Source organism: Muntiacus reevesi, chromosome 3 (genome assembly GCF_963930625.1).
Source record: "Muntiacus reevesi chromosome 3, mMunRee1.1, whole genome shotgun sequence".
Lineage (NCBI taxonomy): Eukaryota > Metazoa > Chordata > Mammalia > Artiodactyla > Cervidae > Muntiacus > Muntiacus reevesi.
In genome coordinates this window covers 116,583,719-116,596,113 of record NC_089251.1, presented here as the reverse complement: position 1 = coordinate 116,596,113, position 12,395 = coordinate 116,583,719, and the positions used below count along the sequence as shown (strand labels likewise).

Sequence of the window (12,395 nt, the reverse complement as noted above, 5' to 3'; positions counted from 1 at the left end):
AGTACAGAGGTTTTAAATTTTGATGAAGTCAAACTTATCTTTTCTTTGTGCTTTTGGTGTCATATCTAAGAAACCATTCTTAATCCAAGGTCACAAAGACTTATGCCTATGTTTTCTTCTAACTAAGAGTTTTGTTGTTTTAGCACTGACCTTTAGATCTTTGATTCATTTTGAGTTAACTTTTGCATGTGGTACAAGGTACGAGTTCATTTGTACGTGGATACACAGTTGTCCCAGCTTTATTTGTTGAAAACACATTTTTGCCTACCTTGAATCATCTTGGTACCCTTGTCAAAAATTAGCCAACCATGTGTATTTTTATTTCTGTTTTATTTTTAGCGTCTTTATTTTTGGTCTCTCAATTCTACTTCGTTGAATTATTAGGTCTTATGCCAGCACTACATTGTGTTGATTACTCTAGTTTTATATAATAGTAAAATTTGAAATTGAAATATGTGATTCCTCCAATTTGTTTCTTTTTCAAGATATTTTGGCTTATTCTAGACTTCTGCATTTCCATATGAATTTTAAGATCAGCTTGTCAATTTCTGCAAAAAAAAAAAAAAAGCGGCAACTTTGATTTTGAGAGAGATTGCAATGAATCTGTAGATCAGTTTGGAGAGAATTGCTATCCTAATAATAAGGCTTACAATCCATGAACACGGAAGTCTTTCCATTTATTTGTCTTAATTAATTTCTTTTATGTTACTGATTTTAAGCAGAAGAGTGACATGATCAGGCTTCCCTGGTAGCTCAGTGGTAAAGAATCTGCCTGCCAATGCAGGAGACACGGGTTCGATCCCTGGTCAGGGAGATCCCACATGCGGAGCAGCAACTAAACCCATGTGCCACCACTACCGAGCCCATGCTCTAGAGCCTGGGGGCTGCAACCACTGAACCCACGTGCTGCAACTGCTGAAGCCCGTGCAAGCTAGAGCCCGTGCTTCCAAACAAGAGAAGCCACTGCAATGAGAAACCCGCACACCACAACTGGAGAGTAGCCCCTCGCTTGCCACAATTATTGAAAAAAAGCCCAAACAGCAACAAAGACCCAGCACAGCCAAAAATAAAATAAATAAGTAAAACCTGCCAAGAGAAAAAAGAACAGACTGGATCTTTCCAAATCCTAAAAAAGAAGAAGAAGAAGAGTGATGTGATCTGATTTATACTTTAGGAAGATTACTCAGTAGTATGAAAAACCAGCTGGGAGTAAGAAATGCTGCTTGAACAAGGACAGTAGTAGCAGAGACAAGGAGAAAACACTAGTTACAGAAATATCTGTGATGTAAATCGGCGGGACTTGACAATTGACTTACATAGAAAGAGGAAAGCATAGAGAAAGACTCCCGGGTTTTTGGCTTGCGTCCATTGTGATGCCACCTACTGAAATGGAAAACACAAGAAGCAGTTTGGGGGGAAAGCTGGTACATGTTCAGCATGAGGTGACTGGATACCCAGGTGGAGAGGTAAAATCACTGGATATTTAAGTCTGATCCTCAAGGAAGCTCTCTAGTCTGGGAGAATCATCAAATAAAAGGGGAGCCATGAGACTACATGAAATAACCAATGGGACCCATAAAGGAGGCAGAAAGGATACAAAAGAATACCAATATTTAAGAGTTGAGCTGATAACAAAAAGTCCAAAATGGAGACTGAGAAGGAATACCAGAGGTAGGAAGAAATCCAGGGAGGAGGTGCGTAACAAGAGTATGGAGAGAGTGACTGATAACAGTAAGTTAGGGACTGAATGGTTTCACTGGATTCAGTGTGGTCGGCAGTCACTGGTGACCTAGAATGAGGTCTCTTCCAGTGGAGGGCTGAATCGAACTGCTGTGGATTGAGGAGGAGATGGGAGTTGAGAAGATGGAAACAGCGTGTAAAGATAATTCATTCCAGAAGTTTGGAGAGGAAGGGAGAGAAAGTTAAAAAGCAGTAACTAGAAATGTAAAGGGAGCCAAAGGAACGTGTGTTTTTTTAGGATAGAAGAGACTTGGGTATGTTTATTGGCTGATGGGAAAGACTTGGCAGAAATGAAGAGGATGAGAGATGAAGTGTGGTCCATGTGGAGCTGGAGGAGTGACTGAGAGAAGGAATAAGGCGAGTGGATTCAGAACAGTGCTTTTCAAATTTTAACATGCATCCGAATCATAAATCTTAATTCTTCCCTCTTCTCTCCATCTTCACAGCCACCATCCTGGTCCAAGTCCAAGTCTCCTATACATCTCATTTCTCACCTGGACAGCTGAGCTGGCCTTTAGATGCTAACCTTGTGATGTAAATTTGGTGCCAAGAGGTCAGGAGGTGGTTAACTGAACAGAAGAGAACAGAATGGGCCAGTGGCCTCTGGGAGGTCAGAGTACGAGGCCATGGGAGTCAAAAGATGTAAAATGCAAGGCAGGCTTTTGTGGGATGCTCGAGGCTGGGATTTCAAAAGGGACCATTCAAAACCTGAACCCGGAGAGAATAACTGGGGTCATGATGAAGGTCAAGGGAGGGTATTAGAGGGTCCTTCACATGGATGAGCAGGACATGAGGAATGATTGCCAGACTTAGATCTGGAAACCCAAGTCCTTGACAGATAGAAGCGGGTGACATGGAGGGCAACAGACCAAGGTGATGAGAAGGGGAGGCAGAGTAAAGCCAAGTGGCAGAAGTCACAGAGAAGGAGAAAATTACATAGGTGCTCAGGAGAAAACCCTCCAAAATGTAAGCCATGGTTATCTGTGGGGGCAGAGAGGGTTATGAGTAGCTCCAATTTTTTCTTTATATTTTCCCATTTTTCCTCTAAGTTTTCTACAAATAAGTTTTTAAAAAAATCTCCAGTGGTTAGGATTCCACGCGTTCAGTGCAGGGAGGGCGGGGGCAGGGGGTGATGTTTGATCCCTGATTGGGGAATTAAGATCACACGTGAACTCGGGATGGTCTAAACATAAATGAATATATAAACAAGATAAACAGAAAGGTAAAAGCTAGAAAAACTACACAGAATAACAAATCCCTCATTCACACCATGTAGACTTGGTCATTGTAAACATGCCTAAGTCCCCTTCAACCACCTCCTTCTCTCAGACAAGCTTGATCACTTGGCTTTTTGTTTTATGTGTGTGTGTTTATATACACACACAAAACTGAATATGGTAGGGTGTGTGTGTGATCGTTCTACTTACAGGCAGGAACTGTTCTAATAATCAGGGAGGGAAAAGCCTTGCTAAGATGAAGAGGACTCACTCAGGGACTGGAAGCCTGAACCCCTTCCCAGCTGAGCAGCCCTATGGGAAGGACCCAGAGTTCAATTTGAGTGTACTGGGCCACACCTGGTTGTTAAATGTTCTAGGAAGAAAGAGAATTTCTGTTTATATTTCTCTGGTTAGGTTTCAACCCACTCTCATATCTCTCAAGTCATTTTACCTCTCAGAAATCTGAGAAGGCTATCACTATCTCCATTTGACAGATGGGGAAACTGAGGCTTGGAGAAGGATAGTGAGCTCCCAGAGTGTCATAGTGAGTTGGTGGAGCATAGGGGGCTAGCGCTCTAGTCTAGGCTTCTTCCCAGAACCCCAGAAACCTAGGCCAGTGTGCAGAAGGGTGGGGCACAGGCAAGGGACACTGGGCAACTCAGATGAATGAACTTTGGCCGCTTGGCAATAAGGAAGAGAAGTGGTGATAACTTCAGGCGGCTAAGGCTGGGCCATGGCCAAGAAACTGGGTCAGAGGAGCAAAAGGTGGGTGGTTCCCTCCTCAGAGGTCCCAGAGAGCAGGCCCACTCCCTGGAGACTATGCCCTCTCATCCCCCACTTCACTCAGAAGCAGCCTTCAGAGTTACATAGATCTGGATTCAAGTCTCAGTTCTACCATTGATAGATGTGTGCTATTGGAAAAGCCACTTTACCTTTCTGCGGCTCAATTTTCTCATCTGTAAAATGGAGTAATAATATTTAACTCTCAGTTTTGCTCTAAGGTTAGAAAGAGAGAATTCTCTTTTATTCATTTGTAAGCAATGACATTTACAACGTCTGGGTCCCCAGCCTCATTCCAGACCGCCCCAAATGGGCTCAGTGGCAAGGGAACTGCCTGATACGGATAGGGAACCACACACATGCACACGAGTGAGATCTGACATTGGCTTTGCAGTGCTCACACGCACTCTCCAGGGCAGCCCCTGGGAGATGGACTTGGTCATCTGTAAACTGTGTGCCCCGCACACAAGGCACCGGCATCAGCGGATAGCTGGTGTTAGATGCATCAAGCCAGCTCCTGCTCTCAAGGCCACTGACCAGAGGGGTGCAGGGTGCAGACTGTGAACTGATGCTGCCTGGAGACCATAAAAGTGCCTCCCAGAGGCCTGCCTGAGAGCTGAGAGCACAGGCAGGCAGCCACAGCCCCACCACATTTGAGAATATGAGCACAGAGAACCTCTCCTTCCCCACTTCCCCTGGACGCTCTTGCTTGAGTCCATTTCTACATGTTGAGGATGAAGGAAAGGAGGACTCAGGTCATCCTGGTACATTGAAGAGGTACAGTAACCAGCAGTCAGGAATAGTACAACTCCTATTACGTGCTCCTACTAGCTCTGCACTTTGTCTGTAAACATACTCTGGAGGGTTTTCAAAGCGCTTTCTCACCCCTTTTTTGTACTTCACAACTCAGGGCTCCCCTTGTGGCTTCATTGTAAAGAATCTGCCTGCAGTGCAGGAGACCCAAGTTTGATCCCTAGGTAGGGAAGATCCTCTGGAGAAAGGAATGGCTACCCACTCCAGGACTCTAGCCTGGAAAATTCCATGGACAGAGGAGCCTGGCAGGCTGCATTCCATCAGGACCCAAAGAGTCGAATACGACTGAGCGACTTTCACTTCACTTTCACGACTTTAGGGGACAAGAATTATTATCCCGGATTTTCTGAGAAGAGAACAGAGACACCCCAACAACCACACCCCACAAGTCAAGTGCCTTGTTCAGTGTGGGGCACAGAAGGATCCCAGGCCGAGGCAGCAGGAAATGTGATTTACCTGCGGTCTCGCAGCAGGTCGAGGTCACTCCCCGATTCTCTAGGCAGTTCTCTTTCATCACTCACCGTTTTCCCACCCTATAGAAAGAAGTGAATTCCCAGCCGTCACCCAGGGCCTTTCCGATCCATGTGACCACCCGTCAGGACAACCACGCATCAGGCCCCCATCTCACACCCTAGCCTGGACGATCGCAGTTCCTCTAGGCCTCAGATTCCATCTGTAAAATGGGCATCCCTGGAGTGGGGTGGGCTAGAGGAGTCGGTGGCCGGCGCTGGCCGGCATCCGAGGCCGGCGCAGGTGGGTGGGGCCAGCGCTGTGAATCAGCCGGGCGGACCTTGGAAGGGCTGTCCAGCCGGTCGGACCGGCCCAGGATGTAAATGAGCCGCCGGGGCTCTCCCGGGGCCGGGCCGCCCGGGGGGTGACGGGAAGGGAGGCCGGCCGGGCGCCGGGAGCTCGGGGCTCCCGGCGGGAAGTGGGTGCGGCGCGGGCTCTGCAGGGCGCGCGGCGGCTGCGGCCCGGGATGGAGCCCCGCTGAAGCCGCCGCGGAGACGCGGCGTCGGAGCCGAGATGTGTCTGCGCCTGGGTGAGCGCCGGGGGTGGGGGTAGGGGATCGGGGGACCGCCGGGGAGGCCCAACCTCGCCCCAAATCCTCCCGCAGGGGCGGAGCACTGTAGTGGGCGCCCGGAACCCCCGCGGTCCGGGCCACCTTCTCTGCGAGTCACTTTCTGCTCTGGGCCTCAGTTTCCCCGCACTGAGCTGGCGAGAGGCGGGCTGCTGGTATCTTCCCGAGGTGGAGTCGCACCCTGCCGGCTTGCACTTTCCTTTCTTGCGGAGGAGGGACCCCCCCACCCCCCGCACCCCCATGGGAGGAAAGCGGCGCCTGCTCCCCAGAAGCCAGAGTGGAGGGAGGGTATCCAGAGCCCAGGGAGTTCTGAACCCGAGGCTGCCTGCCCTTGGCTCCCTTAGCCTCACAAAGGGCTCCGGCTTCCCTGCCCTCTGCTCTCCAGATCCAGACAGAGGAGTGAGACAGACGGGTCCCCTCCCCTCACTCCCTGGACTCAGTGATGCTGGTCGCGGGCATAGGACAGGTCTGGTGAATCCCTACTCTCTAACGGAGAGAACTTTCGAGCCTCGGTTTCCTCCCCTGTAAAGTGGTGAGGGTAGCACCCCCTCCTAGAACCTTCAGAAGGACTGCCCCGAGACTCTGTCCAGTGATCCAAGTACAGTCCCATGCTGGCACTGTACCTCCGATTTGACCAAGTCTTGGTCCTGGGATGCTGTTGCTCATGAGCCCACTTGGTGTGTCTGGGTGGCCAGGGAGGTGGGTGGACCAGGTGAAGTGGGTCAGGCTCCTGGGACGAGGCTGCCATGCCCCTTCCTGTTTGACCAGCACTTAATCTTCATGACGCCATCCAGTCTGACGGTGGCTGTCCCGCCTGTTATCTGCCCTCTGCTTCTCCTAGATCTGGTACAGCTCCAGAGTGTCCTGCAGGCTACAGGGGTCTCAGAAGCCGGTTAGGCCAACCCCTTCCCACTCTACCTCTGGGGGAAAGAAACTGGGGCCCAGAAAGGAGAGAGGCTGGTGGGGGGTCATGAAGAGGGGCTGTGACTGAATAGCTCCAGCCCTCCCTGCTCCCTGGGGGCCTCCTCTTGGCACAGGGCCCCCAAGAACACCCAATCTAGGGATTCCTCCCTTCCTACCCTCCTGCCTTTCCTTTTTTTCTTTCTTGCTGCAAACCCCCCATATATGAAACATGACCCAATCCTCCTTTCTGCCACGGATGGGGACATGGAGGTCTGGGAAGGGACTCAGAGGCTCCACAAGGAGCAGCTAAAGGAAGAAGCGGGGCTTGTTCTAGGGGCCAGGCCAGTCTTTCAGTCTCACAGAGCTGGCTAGAGTGAATGGGCTGGTGGGTCCAGGGACCATCATATGCAGAGCCAGGCACCAGCTATCTGGAACAGCCAGGAGGAGGGCTCCCTGGTCCTGGGGGTGTGCAGATAGGAGCTGAGCAGCCACTGGTGGACACTCAGATCGGATTTGCATATGATGTCCTTTTGGCCCCAGCCTCCCTGCCATGCTGTGTCCCTGCCCAGTGTCCTTGCACCCAGGGTATGCCCTCCTTTCCCATCTGTCTTCTCATGGAGACCCTCTTTCCCCACTGGGAAACAATTGTTATTCTTCCCGTTTTGCACATGGGGAAATGGGAGACTCAGAAGCTTGAGTTTCTTGCCCTGAGTCTGTTCAGCAATTGTGAGCTGAGTCCCTACTGTGTGCCAGGTCCTAGCCACCAGACTGAGTCCTGCATAGTACCTGATCCCTGCCCAGTGAACTGGGGGCTCCCTGGTGTCTAGACCAGGGACCGTCAAGCTCTCTATGGTGCCTCAGGACCTGGCATGGAACAGGCACTCACTGAACACTGATGTAACAAATGTATGGATGAAAAAAATCAGGGGATGCAGAGCTTAGAGGATTATGGGTCTAGAGCTAGACACCTGGGTTCAAATCCTGACTGTGCCACTCATGACCCTGAACACTGTAACAAAGACTATTACCCCTTATTATTAAGTACCACCTGTATGCTTTTCCAACCGTAGTGATCCAAGGACTCCCATGAAAGTAACGTGAACCCCTTTTCCTGATAAGGAAACTGAGACTCAGAGAAGACAAATTACTGGCCCTGAATCATCCAGAAATAGATTTAGAACCTAATGTCCATCACTCCTGCTGGAGCCTCAGTTTCCTCCTCTGCCAGCGGAATGAGTCCCACTCATGGCCCTGATGTGGCTGTCCCTCCCAGGTGGCCTGAGCGTGGGTGACTTCCGGAAGGTACTGATGAAGACGGGGCTGGTGCTGGTCGTGCTGGGCCACGTGAGCTTCATCGCAGCCGCTCTCCTCCACGGCACCGTGCTACGTTACGTGGCTGCCCCCAATGACGCTGTGGCTCTGCAGTACTGCGTGGTCGACATCCTCTCTGTCACTTCTGCCATCGTGGTATGGCCAGGCTGGGAGGATGACTGGCAGGAGGGGGCTGGCAGGGGCTGGCAGGGTCTTTGATGAGTCCCCACCCACAGCCTGGGGTGGGCAGGCAGAGAGCCTTGAGCGCTCACCCCTGTTCCACCACTACCAACCAGTCACCCAAGCTCTCTTTGCCTCAGCTTCCTCGTCTATAAAATGGGGATGGTAACACTGTCCATCTGAGAGGGTCCTGATGAGTACTGAATGTGATCATCCACATAAAGTCCTCAACACAGCGCCTGGTACATAGTTAGCCCTCACTACTGCAAGCAAGGGTTATTATAGCAACAGGGGAATAGTCAAGGCACCGTTGGACAGAAGAAGGAAGGAGCATCAGCTCAGCTTGGGAGTGTTCACAGAGGTGGAGGCCCCTGAGGTGGGTATTGATGGATGAACAGGAGTTCAAAGATGATATGCTACAGTTACCATAACCCGGGTAGGAAGCCTGCCGGGGCAGCAGGTAGGGAAGGAAACTGGGATGGAATTTCAAGTACAGAGGGTGGCAGATGCAAAGGTGTGGAGGTGAGAATAGATATGGTCTCCTCTGGAGACACTGAAAAAGCCAGCTCAGCAGGAGCTTTAGCATTAGGCCTGGACTGCCATGAAGCGGGCTTCCCTGGGGGCTCAGACAGTAAAGAATCTGCCTGCAATGCAAGAGACCTGAATTCGATTCCTGGGTTGGGAAAATACCCTGAAAGAAGAGAATAGCTACCCACTCCTTCATCATGAAGTGAAAATGAAACTGTTAGTTGCTCAGTCGTGCCCGACTCTTTGTGACCCTACGGACTGTAGCCTGCCAGGTCCTCTGTCCATGAGATTCTACAAACAAACATACTGGAGTGGGTTGCCATTCCCTTCTCCAGGGGATCTTCCCCACCCAGAGGTTGAACCCAGGTCTCCGGAACTGCAGACAGATTCTGCAGGCATAGCCATCAGGGAAGCCCTGGACTATGATATGGGCTCAATAAATAGAAGTCATGGTTATGACCGGATGTCAGTACCTGGCTGATGAATACAAGAATGAAGGGGTCTGGTATTCTCAAGTTCACAAAACCTTTTCCCAGCTGTCAGCAGCCTTTGGGGAACATTGTCACATCAGTGTCTGAGTTCCATCCCTGCCACCACCTGGCTGAGGGACTTCTTTCTCCTTCTAAGCCTGCTCCCTCCCTGCAAAATGAAGCTCAGACACCTCGCTGGCCCCAAGCCTTGGATAAGCAAGGAACAGAGGCCCCAGCAAGTAGAGGAGCCTCTGTCAGTGGAATAGAGCTAGGTTCTGCAGATATGTGCTACGTCTTGTTATTATTCTTTGTTCCTCTGACCAGCTTTGTGAGGAAGGCAGGGAAGGCAGTGAGCTCAGGGTTGAAGGTTCACCAGAGATGAACTCTGGGGTGGACTACTTCAGCTGTGCTCTCATTTCCTCAAGTAATCCCCACAGCTCCCTGCAAGGGCCACTCTTATCCCTACTTTACAGATGGGGAAACTGAGACTCAGGGATTCACTCAACCTCCTGCTGATACAAAGAAGCCACCCTAGATGTGAAGCAATCTATGACCGACACCAAAGTCAGTGTCCTTTCCATGGGGCTCATTCTGCTGAGCAGGCTTAGCCCAGAGAGTCTGAGGCACTTACTTGTGGCTGCAGAGCAAATTATAGGCATTACTGGGCCCTCCAGAGTCTAAGCTGCCTTCTGTGGGTCCAGCCCAGGCCTGATAAAGTGAGGGGACTGAAGGAGGGAGTCTGGCTGAGTGGAACCCAAAAGATCCAGAAGGCAGCTGGTGGGCTTACTAGTGGAGCTGCCCCGCCTATTGGGACCAGGGATGTTTAGGGAGGCCTGCAGGAGGGAGACCCAAGCAGGTAAAGAGAAGCCGGAAGGGCGTTCCTGAGAAGGCATTGTGTAGGTGGCATCAAGGTCAGGCCCTGCGTGGGTGTCCACATCCAGGGTGATGAGGGAAGAGCCTGGCCCAGAGTGGAATTGAGAAACTGATGGGACGGGGCCAGGTCACTGAAAGCCTGGGAGAGTTTAACATACTCCTAGCGATTTGGAATTCTACTCCATAAAGTGTCCTGGTCTATGTTAAAATAACAATGCTGTTTTTTTCGTTCCTTGCCGGTTGAGTTACTTTGTTTCTTTCAAAACCTTTTCCACTCCAGGGGGACATGTCATGTATATCCTTGGGATATACATCTATGACCCTTGGGATATAGAGGTCTGAGAAACATAGCTGTAGGCAGTGGGGAGTCAGGGAAGGTTGTCGGCAGCGAGTGACCGTGTTTTAGAAGCGTCACTTCGGGGCTGGACCATGAAGAGACAGCGCCCCTGAACAGATGGAGGAGGTGAGACCAAAGCTAAGCAGGGGGTGGCGGTTTGGAGGGCTAGAGTTGGAGATGATGGACTCTTCATTGGAGAGTGGCCGGACCCCCTGCCCATTCTCCCCCAACGAGGGGAGGGGGGCAGAGCTGACCTGAGTCTCCCCCGCAGGTCATCACCTCAGGCATTGCAGTCATCGTGTTGTCGCGCTACCTCCCCAGCATCCCCCTGGTATGTGGTACCTCCTGGGATGGGGCTATGGGGGTCAGGGCAGCAGCTACCTCCAAAGATCTGGCCTGCTTAGAGGGCATAAGACTGACCCCACAGGGGCTAGAGCTGTCCAGGGGACTGGGCCTGATGTCCACTGACCAGTGGTCTTCTCTATCTAGCGCTGGACAGTGTTTAGCTTGAGTGTGGCCTGCTCCCTTCTCTCTCTGACCTGTGCTCTCGGCCTCTTGGCTTCGATCGCCATGACCTTTGCCACCCAAGGCCGGGCACTGCTGGCCGCCTGCACTTTTGGGGGCCCCGAACGCCTGGCGCTGGCACCTGACTGTCCCTTCGACCCTACACGCATTTACGTAAGTGCTTAGGCCTGGGCCGGGGGGAGGGAGGGGGGCAACCAGGGGCTCATCAGAGGTGGGTAGGGCTCTTGGAGTCCCACCCTCCACTCCCCAACCCCAGGTGGCCATCTCTGCCCCTTGTCCCCCGCAGAGCTCCAGCCTGTGTCTCTGGGGCATCTCGTTACTGTTCTGTGTGGCAGAGAGTGTGTTTGCTGTCCGCACCGCCCAGCTCGCCCACCAGCTGCTGGAACTGAGGCCCTGGTTGGGGAAAAGCAGCCATCGCATGGTAAGGCATGCTACCCAGCACCCCCCCCAAGCCCTGAAAACTCCCCCATACCCCCTGGGAGCCCCTGCTGGGGGGCTCAGACTGATCTGCCCCCACCCCTCTGTAAAGAGCCCCCACCTTGAAAACTGGGGCAACAGTCTTCTCCCCCAGGACAAAAGGGAGAACACAGAGGCTCGGAGAACTCAGCTTTCCCAGCGAAGTCACACAGCTGACACTTGGCTCTCCTGAGCCCCAGGATGAGTCTTGAGCAGGAGGAGAGGGATCTGGACTGGAACTGGGGGCACTGCAGGCGTATGGCCTCCCTCTTGCATAGTAGAGAGTAATGGTGTCCCTTCACCCGAAAGATCCCCCCATTCCTCCCCTCCTCCCACTTCCTGGATGTCCTGACATCCAAACCCAGCCCCAGCGGGCCTGGCAGCCTCTGGTGTCTCCACAGATGCAGGAGAGTCCAGAGCCCGTGGAGGACCCCGACCTGCCAACCTATGCTAGCTCGGGGCCCATGACCCTCTGACAGCTGATGTCTCATCCAGGCCGCGTAGCCACTGGGGCCCTGCAACCAAGTCCGCACTGCAATCAGGCCAGTATTCCTGGAGCCAGCCAAGAGGGCTCAATGGCCACTCCAGGACCCGGGTGAGGTTTTCACCCCTCTCCTCCGGCCACCCAGCCCGCTGCACTGAAAGGAGACTTTATTCTGAAGTCATTAAAAACAACAGAGATGCTCCACGTGGGCGCATGCAGCGGGGGAGGGCTGTGGCCAGGGGGGGTCTGTTCTTTTCCATACAGGACGCTTTTGGGTGGGGGGGGAGGGGCTCCAGGAGTGTCTGCCCGTCTGTCTGTGGGTCTGTGTGTGTATCTGAGAGATAACACAGAGGGGTCTGTGTTCGTCAGAATGCCAAAACGCAAGCGTAGGTTCCTGGGCCTCACAGCTGGGGGGCCGGAAACAGGAGGTTTCCCTCTTGCATCAGGGCCTCCAGGCCAGCAAGGAAAGGAGCAGGCGGGGTTGAGGCCCTCCTGCCAGGAAGGATGGCTCAAGGATGGTTTCTCCTCAAGCCCCTAGGCCTCTGGAATCCTTCTCTCCCCTCCAAATAAAAAGACAAGCTCCTTACCTGGCTGTGATTCCCAGCTCCACCAAGGCTGAGATCTACAAGGGTGGGGGTGGAGGTGGGGGAGCTTGCTCCATGGTTGGGGGAGGGAAGTCTGGCCTCCTGGCTGGGGGCTG

At 52.4% G+C, this 12,395-nt stretch overlaps 1 protein-coding gene across 1 annotated transcript; it reads left to right on the top strand.

Moving 5' to 3' along the window:
• The first annotated feature begins 5,434 nt into the window (after positions 1-5,434).
• On the top strand, positions 5,435-11,948 carry TMEM54 (transmembrane protein 54). Its single transcript, XM_065927590.1, has 6 exons — positions 5,435-5,589; positions 7,805-7,998; positions 10,502-10,561; positions 10,720-10,908; positions 11,042-11,176; positions 11,613-11,948. The coding sequence occupies exons 1-6, from the start codon at positions 5,574-5,576 to the stop codon at positions 11,685-11,687; spliced, it is 669 nt and encodes a 222-aa protein (XP_065783662.1). The 5' UTR covers positions 5,435-5,573; the 3' UTR covers positions 11,688-11,948.
• The last annotated feature ends 447 nt before the right edge of the window (positions 11,949-12,395 follow it).

Coding starts and splice junctions, on each gene's coding strand:
- TMEM54 (XM_065927590.1), top strand. Junction 7,999..10,501: donor CTGTCACTTCTGCCATCGTG/GTATGGCCAGGC, acceptor TCTCCCCCGCAG/GTCATCACCTCAGGCATTGC. Junction 10,562..10,719: donor ACCTCCCCAGCATCCCCCTG/GTATGTGGTACC, acceptor TTCTCTATCTAG/CGCTGGACAGTGTTTAGCTT.